Here is a 20,754-nt window from a genome sequence, read left to right as displayed (position 1 = left end):
CAATAGAGCAGCCATATTCTGACTCATCCTTGGTTTCCGACGGGGAGGCAGGTCTAGAGTCGCTCTTATCCATGCTGAGATCGGGGGAGCGCTGGAACCTCCGCAATGATTGAGACCAGTCCATTAGCAGTGGGGAGAAGGTAATGAAAAGCAGTAGCCTCCCTAGCAGCGGATGGGTGGCCAGGCACAAGAGGCCACACCGCCAGGCAGATCCCCAGGCAATCACTGCGGTAGACCCCCCGCCCGAACCCAACACCAGTGCTCCAGGAACTGCCTCTGCAGCACCCGGGCCAGACCCCACCCTAGCTGAGACAGGGGGACAACCGGGGCTAGCAGAGACAGGCGTCGTCGGGCCCCGGAGGAGATCCCCGCCGTATCACCTCAAGCAGAGGGGGGGAACCAGGGATCCCGAAGAAACTCCTCGCCTGGCTGTCTAGCAAACCAAATTCCAGGGGCAGGCCCACCATCCGAGAGCTCTCACCAGACCTCCGCCATCACTGTAGGGGACTCCTAGGCGCCAGTCCACAAAGCCCTAAACTCCTGGACAGCACTACCGCGGGATGGGGCACCAACTCACCCCGAGACCCGTATCTTCACTGCCGCATTGAAAGCCGTTGGCGGCCAACAGGAGAGCAGGAGACCACCTGCGGCCCCCGATCCACTGACAAGCAGGGCCCCCCAGACACATCCACCTCCGCCCCCACTAGGCGGACATCACCTCCTGCACTCTTCCTGGAAAGCACACAGTGGGGGAGCACCCAAGTGTCCAGCTCGCTCTCCCTCGCCAACATCTCCTTGATGAAGGTGGGCTAATACGGTATCCTCCGCCGGCCCCCTCCCCTCGTCCTGGGGCGCCAACACACGTCTACTGAAAAGGGCCTGCGCACCAGAGCAACAGCCGTCCGTGCAACGACTGCCCCTCCCCCGCCGCCCACTGGGGAGCGCGTCACGGAGCTCCTCGGCGGGAACAGTCACCTCCCAGGCCCCGCTCACCAACACAGAAGGTCCGCGCTCAGGAATGACGGCAGCTCCGGGTATCGGAAAAACACACAACAGGTGCTCGTGGGTTTCAGCAACTCACGGCGGGGGTCAAGACTTCAATTGCTGCATGTTGGGGGGGGGGGGGGGTAAATCCCTATTTTAGGCACCCAAATGTGGAGACTGACTGAGGAGCGTCAGCACATCACGGCGCCCACTGGTGGCTCTCTTGGTAATGTTTTTGAAGGATTTTAAAAAGTGCTTAGCTGAAGCAAATCCCACATCTGCATCGCAATCAACACAGCCTTAGTAGACCTACGAGGACGGCTGACATAACTAAGGAACTTAATGCGTGAGGGTGTGGGATTGTATTATGACATGTGAAGTAACCGGGAAAGAATTTTCTTTTTTTAAAGGTTTATCACGTATACAAATTAACCCAAGAACATGTAGAAAAACACCACTTGCTAGACCAAGCACAAGTTGGTTTCAGACCCGCAAGAGGAACAGAATCGGCACTACTATCCATCTGGGACGACCTAAAAACAATCGCAGATTCCAACACAACCTCACCTCTGATTCTGCTCAGCCATGACACCCTAACCAAAATATTGGAAGACATGGGTATAACGGACGTGGCATTACTGTGGATTACATCATTCCTAGCAGACAGAAACTGTATGGGTAAAACCCTTCAAATCTACTCCACGAGTTAACGACTGTGGAGTACCACAGGGATCCTCACTAGCACCACTATACTTCAACATCTACCAGACTCCAGTAATCCGAATCTTCACAAAATACAAAATTACATGGTACAACTACGCAGACGACACTCAAATCATCTACAAAATCGAACACACTCAAGCCGATCACTCAACCCTAATTGAGTGTCTAAAAGAAGTCTCTCACTGGATGAACGCCAACAAATTGAAAATCAACCCAGGAACTACAGCAATCCTGATTATATCCAAAAACCAAGAGAACAACACCTACATTACCTGGCCAACGGAAATGGGAAACGCGCCCACTCCATCTAAGGTAATAAAAAATCTGGGAGTCCTGATGGACAACACCCTAACCTTAGAAACACAAACGCAATAATTTAGAAATGCTTCTTCCTTCTTCACACAAGAAGAATCTTACCTTTCCTCTCCTTCACCCACAAAACACTCACAATCGTCGCACTCATCATGTCAAGAATAGCTTACGCAAACAGCCTCTACCTCAGGATGCCAGAATACCTCCGGAAGAAACTACAATGCATCCAAAATGCAGCAGCCAGACGACTCCTCAAACTATCCAGAAGAGATCAAATGACTAAAAACACTATATTGGCTCCCAGACAAACATCGCATCACCTTCAAAACAATGTGCATAACACAGAGGGCAGCCAGCAGACAGGGAGCTGAATTCCTACAAAAGAAAATAATCTACAAGCCATCGAGACTCCTCAGATCAAGCAATGAAATCCGCCTGGAACCAAAACCATATGTCAAGAAAAAATGAGGGGGCTCCTCTTTCTCCCACCTGGATGCAAAAACCTGGAACAACATCCCAAAAGAAATAAAACACTAAAGACCACCTAAAATTCAGTAAACTTCTAAAAACCTGGCTCTTCAACACTGCAGAATCAAATTGAAACAAGTAAACCATCAAATAGGAAACAAAAGAACAGGTCGACGGAATTTAGGAAGGCACAAACACCCAGAACCGACCAAAGGAAACTCCTACAATAACAAGAAAGATGCAAGGTGAAATAGGACAAAAGCGACAACCTCATGAGAACAAACGGCAAACAAACTCACCCACTCCATGAACTCTACCAAGTGCCATACTTGCTTGGAGTTGTGAATGTTGGCAGTTGCCACATGCGGACGGATGTTGTGAATGATGGCAGATGCCACAGTTGGACATAGTTGCGAGTGTTGGCATGTGCCCCGCTTGGTTGGGATTTTGAACGACAGCCTGCATGAACGACTAGATGGGATTGTGAATGACGACCATTGCCATATCTGGATAGCGGAGCAGTTGGTGACCGATGCCGCATCTGGTTTGCACTGAGAATGCCATCAAGGCCAGATTTGGATGGAATCGCAAACACTAGCTTGCCTCACATATAGACAGGTTTTTTCTCAAAGGTGGGCAGGGGCTAAATTTGGCCACAGTTGTGAATATTGGTGGGCGTCGTATATGGAAGGGATTGTGAATGTCGGCCGGTGCCGGATCTAGATAGAAGTGCAGAGATATTCATGCGTCACGCCAAGAAAGAACGTGGAAATTTAGCTTATCACTTCTAGACATCGATGTCAATAGCCAACCCACTAACAATTTCACTCCTGCATACACCTCTCAAACTCTAACCAAACACAACCACAACTCTGTAGCACAACAAACCACACAAACTTCACTACACCACAACAAAAAAACAAACCACATACAGACTCGCACAACAGCACATGCCAGATACCAATCGGAAAACACCCCAAGCCCAGCAAACGGTGTTAACCGGGCTGAGGTTGCCAACGGCACATCACTGCTCTCTTGCACTTTTCCTGCTTATTCCCACTAACTCACCCCCCTCCCTTTTCAGAGCTGCCAGAGCGTCGGTGGTGGTAGTGTGTGTTACAAATATCCTTTAACATTAACATTGAACGAAAGTTGCAAATAGCAAAATAAGGGAAAATCAAAGAACTCTTAACTACTCAGGGGAAAACCAGCTGCAGAGGGGTCTGACACCACGTGGAATTGTTGAAACTACCGATAAAAGAAGGCCTTAGGAGAGACGCAAGGAAAAGGTCAAAGTGGTCATACAGGGGTCTAGCAAAAACCCCAGTACAGTCGAAAGTCTTTGACCGGCACATAATTGTAAAGCTATGGGAAGTGAATCCTGCATAATGAGAAAGTAAAAAACTGTGTGGCTGGCAAACTTGAACCTGACGAAGGGATGCCTACAGAACGACATGAAGTATGATGCCCCAATGAACATTGGGTGGACACGAGCGAACTCGACGGAGGGAGGTCCACAGAGTATTGGTTAAAAAGACATGATGGCTTGTGAATGCAACAGTTGAAATCTTTCGGAATAAAAGCCATAGTGAATTCGACGGAAGGAGGCTAACATTCGAAAAGGGTCTGAGCCCGGTAGAGGGGGTATATATGATTGAAGAATCATCACCCAATGTGCAATCAGAAAGAAACTTTTGTTATTTTGAACATATCAGACCCTCGGAAGTAAGAGACTTCACCACCTAAGGTCCTGGTATCGCTAGGAACTTCTGTGGATCTGAGCCCGGAAGAGGGGGATACAGGGGTGAAAAATATTCACCCACGTACATGCAGAAAGAAACCTTTTGTTTTGTTATTTTTAACACATCGGGTCCTCTGAGGCAAAAGACCTTTTTGGAGAAAAGAGACTTAACCACTAAAGATCCTGATACCAGGGAAAAGAACTGTAGTCCTGTGCTGGGAAAGCTTGCGAGTGTGCTGTGCTTCAGAGTCCCACCTTGTCCCGTGCTCAAAACGTAGGGAAGGGAGACCCCCAACTACCACATCCTGACTTATCATTTGTGAACACTTCTTTCTTTCTTGTGAACCTTACCCAACACTCTTTTTGTATTAAGTTGTAAGGATTGGCAATAGTCTTTTTTTAGTATAGGCCCTTTTATTTGACAAGACGCCGCTAGGACTGCCTTCTTATTATTTGATGGTCATAGCTTGCTCCCATCTTAGATTTAGGTTCAGATTAGGTGTTTTTCCAAACACCTATATGGTTTAATAAACACCCTTGAACTGTGATCACTTGTGACTCTTTGCTGTTGCCACCATGAGTTTATTACAGCAGTATCGATCTGGGAATGGGCCCTGACCGAGGGGGTTTGGATTTCAGCAGTCCACCTCCTGGGGGACAGCAATGCAGGAGTGGACCAACTAAGCCGCTTGAGGTTCAACACCTACAAGCGGGTGTTGCACACTGACTCCTTGTTGCACCTGTTCCAGTGTTGGTGGTTCGTGGGCCTGGACTTTATTTGCATCTCCTCTAAATTCCAAGTGCCCCCTGTTTGTTTTGGGGGAAGGTCGGGTTATCTGGGGGACGCCTTCCAGATCTGTTTGCACGGCCGCAGGTGTTATGCACTCCTTTCCTCCCCCCTCTGCTCCAGCAGACTCTCTGCAAGTTCCGGGCTTCAGTAGACTGCCGCCTCATCCTGATTGCCAGCCACTGGCATTAGAGTGCCTGGTTTTCGGATTTGCTGCAGTTGTGCTCCCAAGGTCCTGCCCACCTCGATCCCCAACAGGGGCTTCCTGACACAGCAGGGTGGGGCGGTGGTACATCTGGAACCAGCCAGGTTGGATCTGGTGGCCTGTTTTCTGACCAGCTAAGGCTTCAGCATTCTCAATGTTCAGATGACAACTGGGACATCATTCAACAGGCCAGGTTCCAGTATAAGAGCAAACAAACTAGGTTCTGCCATTGGGCTTGTGACAAGGGTCGGGATCCTGTTGTCTGTCCTCTGGATGATGTACTGCCTTTTTCGGCACACCGTGCTCGTTATGGAATTCAGGTGGATACTTGCCACACTTATTTGGCGTCTATTGGGGCTTACAAGAATTCCCCTGAGCTTGTTTCAACAGCCAACACAGTGGTTAAGGCCCACCTCAAGGGGTTGTCTAGGCTTTTTAATCCGGTGCATAGGCAGCATACGGTCTGGGACCTCAATGCGGTTCTTGCAGCTTTGCAGTGTAAGCCTTTCGAGCTGATGGCCTCAGTCCATTCGGCTGGTAACGCTAAAAACAGTTTTGCTGGTAGCCCTCACCGCTGCGCACAGGATCAGTGAGCTGCTGGCTTTATCTTTGTGCAAGCCCTTCACCACATTCCACAACAAGATCTTGGGTACACTCGCCCAAACCTCTTGCCCAAGGTGGTCTCTCCATTTCATCTGATTTAAGAGATCTGCCTGCCGGTGTTCTTGCCAAACTCGCAGTCGGAGGCACAGAGGGCCCTACATTCCCTGGACCGCAAGAGGGTCCTCAGGTTTTACCTCTCCCAGACTAAGTCCTTCAGGAAGTCAGAGGCACTGTGTTGTCACTTTTGAGAGCTCCTTCCCTTGGCTTTCAGGCTGCCAAGGCTCCCATGGCCCATTGGATATTTCAGGCAATTTTGAGGCATAAACAGCCATGGGCAAGCGGTTCTGTGAGGGTGCGGTGGGGCGGGTTCATTTCCAGGCAGTCAGAGCTAAGGCTACAGCCATTGCATTTCAGAGACATGCTTCTTGAGATGTCATCAGTAAGGCTGCTACTTGAGCCACTCCGTCGGCCTTCTGTAAGCATTATTACTTGGAGACCAGCTCCAGGCACGATGCAGAATTCGGTCAGGCGGTTTTGAAGAACCTTTTTGCTTCGTACTAAGATATGAGGCAGGTTGTCACAGCTCCACCCTATGGTCTTGTTCGGGGGAATCACCCACAAGGATGTAGGAAAGGGGATGGGACGTACGAGTAATTAAAGTTACTCACTGTAGTGACTAGAGTACTCCTAGTCCATAGTCCCCTTTCCTCCAGAAGTTTCACCCACCTTCCCCCGCTTGTATGCAAGGGTTAATATATCCCGTTTAGCCAGATATTTAAGCGTCCAATGTGTGAAAAGGGGACTCGACGGAGGGCGGGGCGTTCCCACACCCGAGGCCGCGATCCCTACGCGCTGTACTACATTTTAAAGGGAAACCTCAATTTCTTGCTGCCAAAGGTTCCGGTTGCTGCCAACATGGGGACGCCCACAAGGATGGAGGAAAGGAGACTAGAAGTACTCTAGTCACTACAGTGAGTAACTTTAATTATGATGAAATGTTTTATAAGAACACATTTAACATATAAAATATGCTTCGTTATTGCAAAGAAAAGGATAATTAGAAAGGTACTGAAGTACACAAACAATTACAATATAATTGCATTAAAGTTGATCTCCTACTTAAGCAATAACTACATATTATCCTCTGTGAATACATTACGAGTTAAATCTGATTGCCTTGAACTATTATCAAGCATTTGTGTATTCAGATTGAAAGTATTGGTGCGATTGCATGCAGCTTTATCTTCCTATAACATTGCTACATCCTACTTAGACCATTTGTCAAAACTGGGAGAAACAAATGTGTTGAGAGAGTCTTTGGATGGAAACACAAGCATTTTATCGGAGTGTCAGTGCTTCGAGTTTCAAGATGCTGCTGATACCAGGGGGAAAAAGCCATACTTGACAGGTGAATTGAAATTATCACAAGAACTGAAGGCAGGCGTGATATGTCTGGAGGACTCCAACGGATCAAAGCCATTAACTATTCACAAGGACTTTGTCGTTCCTGATGAGCAGCCATCCCATCAAGCTGCCGACATAAGCTATTACCGTGGAGATGGAAATGAACGGTCCCAACACACGGATTTTCATTCTGCAGTCATCAAGGCACTTAGCTCCAACTCCGACTTGTTTTCTAAGACTTCAGGTACCATTGCTTGTTCTAACACTCTTTCAATTGGTGGATCACCCCTTCTTTTAACTCCAATTCTTCAATACCTTTCAAGATCTCAAAACGCTTCCAGATTTGATTAACTTCTTGGCAGATGATGCCTGTATATAATCTGATTGGTGCCACTTTCATTGGTTGGTGATTATTGGTTTGTGATTTGTTTTGATTTTCTTTTCTGTGACATGTAGGAGGTTCCTACTTCCTTTCTCTTTCTTTAAATTCAGTGTGATATACTAATGTGATGCAATGTTTTGTAATGTCTTTATTTGATTATATTAACATCTACAATCAACACAAACCAGTATTTTTATTTTTCCAACAATGAGATTTTACACTTGGTATACATTGCTTTAATTGATTGGCCAAAATTGACTGTTTCTAATCAAGCTTTTACAGAAAATGAGTACATTTACTATAAAGACACACACACACACAAAATCTGGTCAGGTGCAAGCGGTTCAGGGAGCAAATGCTTCCACCAGTCTTGAGGTGGTAGCGTAGCTACCACCGCCCTATACCCACCTTTTAAGCACTATCCAAAGTAATGATTTTGGGGCAGGTTGCTGGGCGTAGGCAGAGCTAACACCAACTCTGTTGCTAGATGCTAAACCCCTCTTCATCTGTAAATCTGATGTTGAGAGGGAACATGACAGGGAGAACGTTCTTAACCTCCTTTTACTAAAATGTATTTATGGCTCTTTGAGGCTTAAATAAACTTGCCAATCCATATCTGCTACCTATACTTTTGAATCAATTGATCTATCAACTCTTGTTTACGCCAACAACACATCTAATTAAAACAGTCTTTTACCGCCCATAAAAAGAGTGCGTCTGAAATCCAACTACTTGCCCTGCAGAATCATTGTGTACATAATTCTAGAGTGAGGTTGTGGGGAAGGGTATGAACAGAATGTATCACTTTATCCTCTGAGGCTGCAAGTCATAGTCACGAGTGCTTGGATGCTTCTTGTTTGGTGGGGTACTAAATAGGAATTCCATTACCTAATATCGGTATAATTAAATGAGACTGCTGCCGGTTTGGAACAAATGGACAACCAACTTCTGTCCTGTTTATCCTAATCCCTGGATAATAAATACGCTTCTCTATCCCTTGCGTTAACTAGGCAGACATAGTATTCTTGATCTATGAAGCAAAATTAAGCATATTTTAATATTTTGTTTTTTATTGTGAAATTACTAATTGATGGTTCTCCTTGGCCAAGGGGTATTTGCAAAATCAAACTTGAATACCATGTTCTTTGCTTTTATATTTGGAGGAACATGACTCTTCTCAATGGAGAATTCCTTTAATGCAATTCATTCATTGGGACAAATTCAGATAATTTGTTTAGTGTCAGTGTTCAATTTCCCAATTTTAGTCTATAAATGTTCTAGATGGAAGTAACTTCCCATATATACAGCTGTGCATTGTTATACTGACAGCAACAAGAAGCAGAATACCATGTGCCTTTACATCTTCCTATGGTGGTGCCCCGGGCGTGATGCATTTGAGCTTTGAGAGAGTAGTAGAGAATATGTTTAAAATTAGACTAATGTTCTGTTCATACAGGGACGGGATTAGAAAGTGGAGTAGATGTCCATTTACATGCATTGACACTTTCAGACTACTGTTTTCAGATCATGTAGCCACTGTTTTACAGAACACAAAGTGACTATTCGTTTTTATTGTGATTAAGGTTTCAAGTGCACTGCCTCTGGTGCTGCTCCTGAGCAGTCTTTGCTCTGTATGTTTGTGTGTCTCTTTCAGTTGGGGTCAAAATGTCAATTTTTTCATTCAGTGACAGTGTTATGATACAGCCTTAACACCACCGTACACCCAGTAAAGTCCCTCTCTGATTAGAATTGATCATAGTATAGATATTCAGCTAGCCCTCCGCTAATGAGATGTTTTTTTTCAATTATTTGCTTTTCTCTCTGTATGATGTGTTAAATAGCATCTTCAGGAACCTTATACTTTGTCTTCTCTTATTAAAACCTTTAGTAGATCATTTGGAAGAGCAACCTAAGGAAAAGAGTCCACCTGATCACAATTTAACTCGCACTCCTCCGAGTACACCTATTAAGCAAGAAGAAGGTATGTCGTCATTGCAGTAGATAATAATGAGCCTGCTGCACTGTTTAATGCATGACATAATACAGCCCATATGCAAATGGCCAAAGAAGAATGCTCTTTTAGATGTTAAAAGCCACAGTGAAAATGAATCCAATGTTACTGTGGTAAATGTAAACAATAATAAAGAAATGTGCATACTAGCTCAGATATGGCTGGTTACCGAGTAAACTGTGCCTCTGCAGCAACACTCTGTTTTAACACAAGTGTGCACCATGTTATCGGAGTAGAGCCTCTACAGTGCTAACATCTGCTCAAAAGCAGATGGTTTGCTGGATGCATGCATGCATAGTCTTGCTGGTCCTATGCAGGTGCACTTCACAAAAGCATTATTCAGCAATACTTAAATATGCCCTGGTAATTAAGTTCTGTATGGCCTTAGTAGAAATCTGCATCAACAGTACATTTATAATAGTATGCTATTGCACAATTCTTGAATATTGTTTTGGATTACACCTTTCGGGGACTCTTCTGTGTGATTTGGGGTTAGTTAAATACAATTTACTTAACTTACTGAATGGACGGTAATATTGTAAATTCTAAAATTGTTTTTAGTGGAATTGCTGCTTCTTTTTAGTCGCCATAATTTCATAGTCTATGAACCAGAAGCTGGAGATATTCTGCTCCAGTCGGCTCAGCCGGTGTAATCTAAGTATTGTTTATGTGCCTGTTTCCCCTGTATTAAAAGAGCTACTGGTCTTTATAAAGTCTTCCATTCACTTCATCTCATTTCCTTGTCCTCTCGAGAGTGGTCTCGGCCATTCATTTTATTTAACAAAGGCTGTGATGAATGCATAGATTTTTCTCCTTGTGCTTTTTTCTTCTTGTGGCTGCCGTACAAACAGGAGATGGATATGCTAAAGAATACATGTTGCCATAGTAAGTACCATCCCATTCTCTCTGTTTCTGCTTCTTTTCCAGAATTTTGTGTGCTTTGCTTCATTCTCTGCATCCTTTGTGTTTTTCCTTCCTTTGTTTTAAAACTGCCTTTGTTTTCCCATTCTGTGACACACTAATTTTTAGTTAACTTCCTTCAATTTTAGGTGCAGCATTTATCTGTGATGTTAGTTTTTATAGAAAAAGCAAATGTTTTAAGTGCACTCCAATATATCTCATTGGGTGCACGAAATGGACAGAATTAACTAGTGGGAATATACTTTTGGTCAGAGAAACGCTTTTTATATAGTAAAGCTTTGGCATTGCATTTCCCTCATTCTGTATTCGCACCTAGTTAATCTTGCCTTGCCCATTGATTGCTACAGTAATAAACCCATCATCTGATTGTTTTTTTTAGACCGGTCTATACTTGAATGTAATCCCTCTTCCTCCTGGAAGTATTACAAACCCAGCAGTCAAAAGTACAATGTTAGTATATCTCACAGATTTACTACGCCTATATTTGCAGGATTTGGCATACATTTATCCAGCTTCCTTTGCCAGATCCCTTGTTTTTCCTTTGTCATTTGTGCATGCACTCAGTGTCTTCAATTATTTTTGTCGGGTGACATTGTGAAATAGTTAATATGAAAGTGGATATGATGCTGGACAATAACTGGGTTCAGCATACAATTAAAGACTGTATGCCTAGTTTTTAAGGCCTTCATAGGCTATCCTAGGATATAGTCAGGATCAGAAGTGAGTAATTTGTCTCCTCTCCTCTCCTCTCCTGACATGGATTCCAGGAATTGGGGATCTTGGCTAGCAACCTGCAGCTGAGGAAGGAAAATACCCATGTGCTCTTTTCTTATTATAGTTCCCCTGAATTAACAGGGTTATAGCTGTAAATAATGTATAAAAATAAATCATAAACTCGAAATAACATTCACCCAGAGACATGAAAAAAGACGAACAGAAAGTGAGAAAAGTGAGAAAGTGAGTCAGCCACAGAGTTGCACCACCTTTCCACCATGGTGTTTGGCACTGCCTTTATCTTCCAGGTAACAAAAGAGCATACAATATCATGGCAGTTGGGAGTGGGACAGGATGTGTGAGGGGGCACTTACTATGGTAGTATATGTTTGCTATGCAGTCAACTCAAAAGCTGATCTTGGCCACAAAAGCCTGACTCTGGTCTATCTGCACATCTCACTTAGTAATCCATGTCCTCCTTCCTGTCATGTTGTCAAATGTTTTGTTAAGATAGTGTGATGCCTTCCCTAAATCAGATTTAAATGTTCTAGCAAACCAGGAAATGCTAGACTTATTTTTTGCTAGATAGTACTAATGAGCCCCCCGCCCCGCATAGGCACAATTGCAAGGTCTGTGTACTTTGTTTCTAGTACAGTGGAGGGGTACTAATACCTGTGCCCCTGGAGTATACTAGACCCCAGCTAGTCCCTTGGCCAACAGCCATCTCTCCTGGCAATGTCAGCATGACTTTGACCAATTAACCTTTGAGGGACCAGTAGATCTAGAGATGGGTAGTCTGTTTGGCTACTACTACATCTGTGAAACTGAGCATTCTCAAATATGGCAATTTTATGTCCCTTAATAAGTCTAGAGCCTGTGATCGCCAAGTATAAGGTCCCTCAAAAAACACCCTTCTGCCTCCAAAAACTGCTTATGGTAAAACAGGGAGAGTGATAAAAATCTTAAAGTGCTGAGTCAAAGTGTGTAGTCACTGTGATGCAGAGCTCCTCGTTCACTTGTTCTTTTGAAGTCCTTGTTATAACCAGTAATTTCCTACAAGACAATATATCTATTGATCGGATACCATGAGGCATTCAATCCAGACAACCTGAAGTCATCCAGTTGGGCCTTATTCTTTCTGTGCTGTGATGTATGGCCAGTATATCAAGAACCATTGGACATGCAGTTAAAATGAAGGTTCTTCACAGCACATAAGTCGTAGTCAAGTACGTGCCCTTCGGGTATAGCAAGTGCACGTTTATAAAATAGATCACCAGAACATCCATCCACTGATGTCAATCCAACTGTCAATGATGGTGGGCCCTATGGTTGCCTAAACACCATAGGCCAAATTTGCTATATATTAATCCTGTAACCAGAGCAACACTGGAGGCATGGGATGAGGTCAACGATACTCATCTGGCAGTGTTTCTATCGCCATTTACGACTATAAATGATGACCCCGATTTTTCCTCGGCGATCTCACCAGGGTCATTCCCCGAGTGGAGACAAAATAAAGGATGGTGCACTGCGGACATGTTTAGTAACTCAGGTGAAATCACTTCCGGAATGCAAGCACAAGTTTCACTTGGGGGAAGTGGACCGTTTTTAGTACAATCAGGTTAGGCACTGGGTGATGAATAAAGACATTAGAGAGCCCGCCTCGAGGAAATTGACTTCATCTGAAAAGATTATGGCAACCTCACCAGTGGCCACAGGTCTCATATCAAATATATATGATACTCCTGGTAGCTAGACTATGGGTGTGGTGGACGTACATGAAAACATAGGCTAAGGAGTTTGGGAGAGAGATTCATGAGGATGGAACGGTCCACCATATGGAACGTAATAAGATCGCCTCATCGCTGGGTCAACTTGGAGAAACGGTATATAGGATATCCTAAAGGTGGTACCCGATGCCTACCCGGATGCAGAAAACTAATAGATGTCTCAGAGGAATGTTGGAGGGAATGCAGGGAAAGGGGTGCACTCTTCCATATTTGGTATATTTGGTGAGATTGTCCAGAGATCAGACCTTTCTGGGACGAGATCATGGCGTTTTCAGCGCAGGTGGCATAATGGGTTTTCTCATTTTACCCAGAGGTGGTGCTGTTGGATATACCTTTTTAAAGGGCACTTATCTGCTGTTCTCTTTAAGGTTGGGAGAGTAATTACAACTATGTTCCTAACGGCCAAGCTAGTGATAGCTGCACATTGGAAGAGGAGAGATCCTCCTGTCATCCAAACTTGGTGGGCCAAGTTGTAGGCAATACTATCTAATTACAGAATAAATACATTCCCGCAAAGGTTAAGGGCCCTCAATTTGTATGATTTAGATAAAGATGTTTCTTCAATGAATATTTTGTGAAAATGAAGTCGAGCTGATGGGATTTTGTAGTAATACTAGTCTTGACAAGCCACGTTCCTCTGGGTATTAAAATGTTGATTAGGAGTGCAGGCGGGGAGGGAGGCAGGGCACAGTATCATGACATGGTGTAAGGGTTTTGCTGTCGACTCAAAGGCTTTGTAGTGTTCTGTGGTTAAACATTTTGAATTGAGAAAATACTTTTGAGAAAAAACACATACATCCAAATTTCATAATCTTTTCTATTCATACAAGCTTGTCACTCACACATATACATACAGACAGGTGTAACCACCCATCCTCGCAGTTACAGTGAAAAATAGTGCATTCACTGCTATCTAGTATCGTCACACAGCATTGTCTAGTATTACCTTTTACAGCAGGCAAGTTGATGCAAATGATTACAAGCAGACACTAAAACACAAGAGGCACCCTGCCTAGCAACAGAACAAAATCGAGCAGAAGCATCTCCTGCCTTAGGACCGGGCCAGGAGAAAGTGTGCAGCACTGACCTGCTGCATAAGTAGACCTCACTAAATACCAGTAAAAAAAGGGGAGCCCCGACAGTGACCAAAGATGGAACCGATGAAGTAGCACAAAACATAGGGAATGCAGGAGCACCACCATGCTCATGCACAAAACATTGGTTAAATGTTTACAATACTACCATAAAATGACCCCTGTCACGACGCCTCTGCAAGCTTCTCCACAGCTAGCAGGGGGAAACTTGTGTGTGCATGGAAGCACTCTTGCATTCTCAAGAGTTAGAAAGTCTCGAAAATGAATGTGTCGGAGAAATCCAGTAGCTATATTCCACCATGCATGCTTCCAATTTACAATATCATCCTTATTTAACTCAACACAAACTATATCATTAGTAACACATGATCAAACCCAAAATAGTGCAGCACGCTGGTAGTGCAAAACATAGAGTGGAACTTTAGTTGGAGCACATACAGTAGTAAGGTTGAGCACCAACAACTCTAAGACTTAGCCATACGTTTAACTAAATACTTGACACAGAAGTGCCAATATGCAAGTAATAAATATATTTTTATATTTTCTTTTTCATTTTTTTAAAAACATTTTTAGTTTATTCAAACAAACAATACAAACCAAACTTGCAGTGTACATTATAACATTTCAATTATACATCGTTTAATCATGTTCACTGCTCCCCTTATCCCACCCCCCGTTTCAAGCCTATTACTTCTCACTTTCTATTCCTGCATCTTGTGGTAGGATATCTCCTTCTGTTGGTTTTGCTGGGTCTTGCATTGACCCAAACAACTCTGCTACTAATAACTTCCAGGCCATCAGGGTCGGTCTGTCTCCTCCTCCTCCCTCCCGGCACTGCTCGCTTCTTGCCATACCTTGGTTTCTGCCTCCGCCCATTTCTACAAATCCTTCCACCATACCTCTAGTCTTGGTTTGTGACATGTCTTCCACCCTATCGCAATTCTCGTCTTAGCAAGCGCATATGCCAGGTCTTTTAGTTAGCTCACATGCTTGAGTTTCCGCGGTCTAGGAAACCCCCCCAACAAGCAGGCCCACACTGTATCTACCTCAATCTTAACCCCTCTTTCTGCTAGTATGTGTGCCACTTCGCCCCAGAAGCGCTCAATAACCAGGCATGACCAAAACATATGCACCATGCCCGCATTCTCTTCATCACACTTAGGACATGCTTGTCTTCCTGCATTTTTTAACCTAGCTATCCTCTGGGGTGTCATATACGCCCTGTGCGTAACATACAGTTGCATCTGCCGTAGTCTTGCATTCCTGGACACCTTTTTATGATATTCTTGAGCTCGCTCCCACATCCCATCATCCATCAGGGTTCCCACTTCCGCTTCCCAGTCTTGTCTCAATTGTATTACCTCCTTTCCTACTTTAGACATCATCTCGTATATTCTGGATATTTCGTGTCCCCCCTCTACTATGTCATATATTGTATCTATGGCAGCATCTGGCTCTTCCTCCAGTACCATTTCGGGCCATGTTCCCTTAATTTTCTGCACCATTCTGTGGTACATGATATACTGGCCTGTATTCAGCCCTTTTTCCTCCCCCAACACCTCAAATTCCACGATAGTCCCCTCTCTCCAAATATCTTCCATTATGGCAATCTCAACCGGTTTCCAGTGGTTTCTAATTATCATCCTTAGTTGCACTGACAGGTGTAGAAAAGCAATTAACGGTACATGCAGGGAACACGGGAATGGGTTCTCCATCATCTGGCACGCCCTGCGTCACATCTTCCACCCAAGTACCATCATCTTTGGGCGCCCCTCCATTTCCGCCTTGGGCACCCACACAATCTCTCGTAAGTAAAATGGGGCACAATCGTGTCCGAACAACCTGGACTCAGAGGTCACCTCCTCTGAGAGCCATTTAGCAACATACTGCAGTTGGCTAGCTATGTAATAGACTTCATAATTAGGCAGTTTTATACCCCCTTTCTCATAGAAATTCTGTAGCTTCCAGAGGGCCACTCTGTTCCGCGTACCATGCCACAGGAAATCCCAGCACATACTGTCCAATCTAGTGAAAAAACTTCTTTTGTATCAAGTGTGGTATATTACCAAAACAGTGCAGGAGCCTAGGGAGGACCACCATCTTCACATTGTACCACGTCCCATCATTGCCAAGGGTAGCTTCACCCAGAATCTCATGCATTTGTCGATTTTCTTAATGGCTACCTCCGTGTTGCACCTATGCTCCTCCTCCACTGTGTGGTATATATCTATCCCCAGATAGCGAAACGTGCTAACCTCCCAAGGTATCTGTAACACCGGTAGCTGTTTCAATGGGATCCCTTTATACCCACCCAATGGGAACATGCTAGATTTCTGAGGGTTCACCGCTATGCCAGACAGCCTCGCATATCTTTGCATAACCGCCAATATATATTGGAGGTTTTCCTCCGGGTGTCGCAGGTACAACATCTCAGCCGCATATAGGGAGACCAGATGCCGTTCTCCTCCCACAGCAATGCCTATCGTATCATATTGGTGCCTCAAGTATATTGCTACGGGTTCCAGGGCCAATATATAAAGCATAGGGGACCAAGGACATCCTTGTCTGGTAACCCTACGAAGTTGCCATCTTTCCGATATCACTGTTCCTGTCTTAACTCTGGCCACCGGTTCACTATATAACATTTTCGCCCACCTTAGCTATCCAGGCCCCACCCCGTAGCCAGCCAAGGCCGCGAACAGCCATGGCCATTTAACCGAATCAAAGGCCTTTATTGCGTCCAGTGACACAATTGCCAATTTCCCTTCATTATCGTTTCCATACTCAATCACTCGACGGAGTCGTCTATGATTATTGGATATGTTCCTATTAGGGACATAACCTGTCTGGTCAGGATGTATTAATTTGACAATAACCCTCCTCAGTCTGTTCGCCAAAACGGACGTTCGTATTTTGCTATCTTGATTTAACATTGACAGGGGTCTATATGAACCACAGCTATGCCCTGGCTTGTTAGGTTTGGGAAGCGGTATTATGATTGCTTCTCTAAGTGACTCTGGCAGTTTACCTAGCTCATATGCCTCATTTAACATATCTAACAGTGGGGGGCACCTCTCCCTTAAATACTTAATAGAATTCACTTGGGAGTCCATCAGCCTCTTGGGTCTTGCTAGTGGGCAGCTGTCTCACCACCTCTTCTAGCGCTTCTAAAGTAATTGGGGCATCCAGCTCCTCTTTCTTCAGCATTGATCTGTGACAGCCCTATATCCTCCAGTGTTTCCAATATCATCGTACTATTACTCTCCCCATCATCTCTATATAATAGCCTGTAATAGTCTGCAAATTCCTGGTTAACTTCCTCTTGGGTATCAACTGTACTATCATCTTCCCTTGTTATTGTTCTAATCGTGGGTCTGGGGTTTTCATTTTTATATAACCATGCCAAGATCCTTCCTAGTTTATCCCCACTTGCATGTTGTGTCTCTACATATTTCTTATAATTAAGGTTGCACAGCCTTTCCCAGTGCCCAGCACATTTCTGTTGCAGACTAAGTATCAGTTCAGTGTCATCTATGGTATTATTTTCTCCCCTCATTGCCCTTTCGAATTCACCCTCTGTTTCCCGTAGGTCAGCCATGATCCCTCCTTGCAATCCTTGGATTTTGCTATAGCTACCCCTCTCATCACAACTTTAAAGGCTTCCCACAATGTGCCCGCCGAATCCACACTGCCAGTATTCATCTCAAAGTAGTTAACAATCTCCTCCCTCATATCCTCCCTAAAAAAGGGATCTCTCAGCGCCTCTGCTCTGAGGCGCCATGTCGGAATCCTCGCTCTTGGGGGGTGGGAGGCGATATAGCCATCCGAGGATCAGGGGCGAATGATCCGAAAGGACCCTTGCTTTGTATTCTGCTTGTGCGATCTCCGTCCGCATGTCTGGTGTGACAAAGATGTAGTCCAACCTTGTATGTAACTGCTGCGGGGCAGAATAATGCGAGTACTGCCTCTCATGGGGGTGTAGCGTCCTCCACAAGTCTCCAAACCCAAAATCATTCAGCAGTGTCTGCAACGCTTTAGCGGCTGGGGAAGGCCTATCCATTTTCCCATCGATCCATCAACCTTGGGGTTTAGTACGCAATTAAAGTCTCCTCCCCAAATCACTGCACTCACCACACACATGCTGAGGTTGTTGCACAGTGTCCTAAAATATGCCGCTGTTTTGTTTCGGGGCATACATATTTACAATGCTTATCTCCTTATTTTCCACCAATCCTCTCATTATGACCATCCTCCCGTCCGTCTCACCTATTGTCTGTACCAGCTTAAACGGGACGTGTGGCGCCACCCAGGTAAGTACTCCCCTAGCATAGGCCGAATATGATCACCCACCACAGTTCCCTTCCATTTCTTCCCAATCATTTCCATCTTATCCAGCGTCAAGTGAGTCTCTTGCAACAGGGCTATGTCTATCTTTTGTCTGCGCAGGTATAACATAACCTTGTTCCTTTTTAGATAGCTATTGAGCCCCCTAACGTTCCAAGTAATTATTTTAAGGTCCCCCATGGCCTATTAGAATCCCCCTCCTCCTACCATCCGTGCAGTCCATGTTCAAGTTTATTTCTTCTCCGTATAGGCTTGTTTCCCAACTTAACATCCCCTTAACTAAAAACACACCAAACAACCCCACCTCCCTCCCCTGCCCCAACAATACCCTCCCCAACTGTTGCCCAGCTCCATCCCTGGATCTCAGGCACCCCCGCATCTAGCCCTTTCTGGCAATTGCCTGTACTCGCGGCTCAACAGGGTGAAGTCGCCCTAGTGGCTACCTTACTACTACTTCTGAGGGTTAGGGTGCCTTCATCCTGCTGCTCCTGTTTACTTCAAATTCGTCACGCTCCATGTTACCCAGTTTACGTGTGTACTTTATGCTCTATTATCCAGTCCATCAAGGTCAACAAGTCTCAGGGTGTCCCAATATAGCTTCGACGATACCCGTCTTTGCTCTTCCCTCGTTATCTATACCACAGTCTCTTTCGGGACTCCTCCCCCCCCTTTACCATTTCATCATACATAGAAATCCCCATCACTTATCGTGCTTCTCACGGTCCTGCTCCCCTACTCGCTCTGGACAGCCCTGCAAATCCAACCATGCTGCCGCTTCCTCCGGGGAGTAAAAAAAAAACGCTTTACTTTTGTGCAGGACTTTGAGCTTCGCAGGATACAATAACATGTATTTGAGTCCAGCCGTGCGCAGCCTCCTCTTGACCGCCACATAGCTGTAACGCTGTCTCTGCACTAGCATAGTGTAATCAGGATACGCTGTGACGGTCGCAGACGCTCTTTCCATCGTTCCTCCTTTACGAAAGTACTCCAGAATTTTCTCTGTCTTTATAGTTCAGGATCTTTGCGATTATTGCCTGGGGGGAGCCCCAGGCTGCGGCTTCCTCATCAAGGCCCTGTGCTTACGCTCAACAGTAAATCCTTGCGAGAGTTTGTCGGCCCCTATCTCTTGCAGGATCATATTCTCCACATAGTCTGTGGGGTCCTGACCTCCTTCCCCCTTCGGCAGGCCGACCACACGAATGTTGTTGCGTCTCGCCCTCCCTTCTGCTTCCTCCGCTCGGTTCTCAAGGTTAGCTACCTGCTGCTTTAAAATGTGAACCTCCTTAGTATTACTTGCGCTGGTTTTTGTGTTGGTTTTCACCGCACTCTCCAAGCCACTCGTTCTTTCTGCAAGCGTTCTGACATCTTGTAGCAGTAGGGCAACTTCTATTCCCACTGCATCTATTTTGCCCTCCAATGCAGTTTGCAGGTCCGCCATTGTTATTCCCCATGAGGACTTCAACTCCGTTATAGCTGTTAGGATCTGGTGGTTTTCTTTTGTCTGGGTGCTTTCCGCAAGTGCAGCTATTGCGCCTTGTGCCAATGCACTGGGGGTCTGTTGGATCTTGGCAAATAAGTCCATCTTGGGTTGTTTAGCCCTCTCGCCGCCATCGTGCTGTCTGGCCTGTCCGTCTAGTTCTGGTGCTGTCGTGACGTGCCAGTTTTGTTAGCCCGCTCTGCTGTATACCCACAGGGACTGTAGGAGCCCGGCAGCGTTATCTTCAGAGAGCTGCATCGCGTACTACTATGTATTGAGTTATACTTCAAATGGGTTGCGTCCTACCACGTTTCTGATACGATCAGCGTTTTAACTCAACCCTGCTTACAATGTTTCGGCCACGGTGGCGATTAGTGGCCTGCACATTCGTTCTCTGGTGCAATGGATATACCTTCCACTCCTCCAGCAACACTCCACTGCTTCTTGGCCTCCCGCTATATCTGGTGCCATCAAAGCCCCTCAGCGAGGGTCTGCCTACCGTGTCAGTAGCCCATTTCTCCAAATATCTCTATTCAGACCGTGCAGTCTTCCATCGTCTTCTCGGGGCAAATCGGGTGTAGTTCTTCAAAGATGCCGCCGCATCCGTATTTCTCAACACAATATTTTGCGTGACAGGCTTTTAGTGCCTACACCCCATTTTGTTCCTTACTCTGATTAACAACTGATCTGTATAGTGTGCTTATTCACTTGACATTGGTGAGAGGGAAACTTTGTTCAGGACTTCCTTTTATACATTCATGGGCAGTGATATTGCACGCAAGCCGCGCCGGTTC

At 45.2% G+C, this 20,754-nt stretch overlaps 1 protein-coding gene across 17 annotated transcripts in view; it reads left to right on the top strand.

The window, feature by feature from the left end:
* LOC138516734 (alpha-adducin-like) overlaps window positions 1-20,754 on the top strand; it is a 1,748,171-nt gene that overhangs the window by 1,677,620 nt on the left and 49,797 nt on the right. For 7 of the 17 annotated variants that reach the window (XM_069632088.1, XM_069632087.1, XM_069632084.1 and 4 more), the window contains 2 exons: window positions 7,097-7,471; window positions 9,498-9,590. In XM_069632088.1, coding sequence (XP_069488189.1) covers window positions 7,097-7,471; window positions 9,498-9,590 — 468 coding nt within the window. Of the gene's footprint in view, window positions 1-7,096; window positions 7,472-9,497; window positions 9,591-10,471; window positions 10,506-20,754 lie in introns of all 17 variants that reach the window. The other 10 variants (XM_069632098.1, XM_069632097.1, XM_069632095.1 and 7 more) reach the window with 5 other exon arrangements.

Source organism: Ambystoma mexicanum, chromosome 6q (genome assembly GCF_040938575.1).
Source record: "Ambystoma mexicanum isolate Mex_15411 chromosome 6q, UKY_AmexF1_1, whole genome shotgun sequence".
Classification (NCBI taxonomy): domain Eukaryota; kingdom Metazoa; phylum Chordata; class Amphibia; order Caudata; family Ambystomatidae; genus Ambystoma; species Ambystoma mexicanum.
Note: the sequence above shows the minus strand (reverse complement) of the source record. Positions and strands in the feature narration are given on the sequence as shown.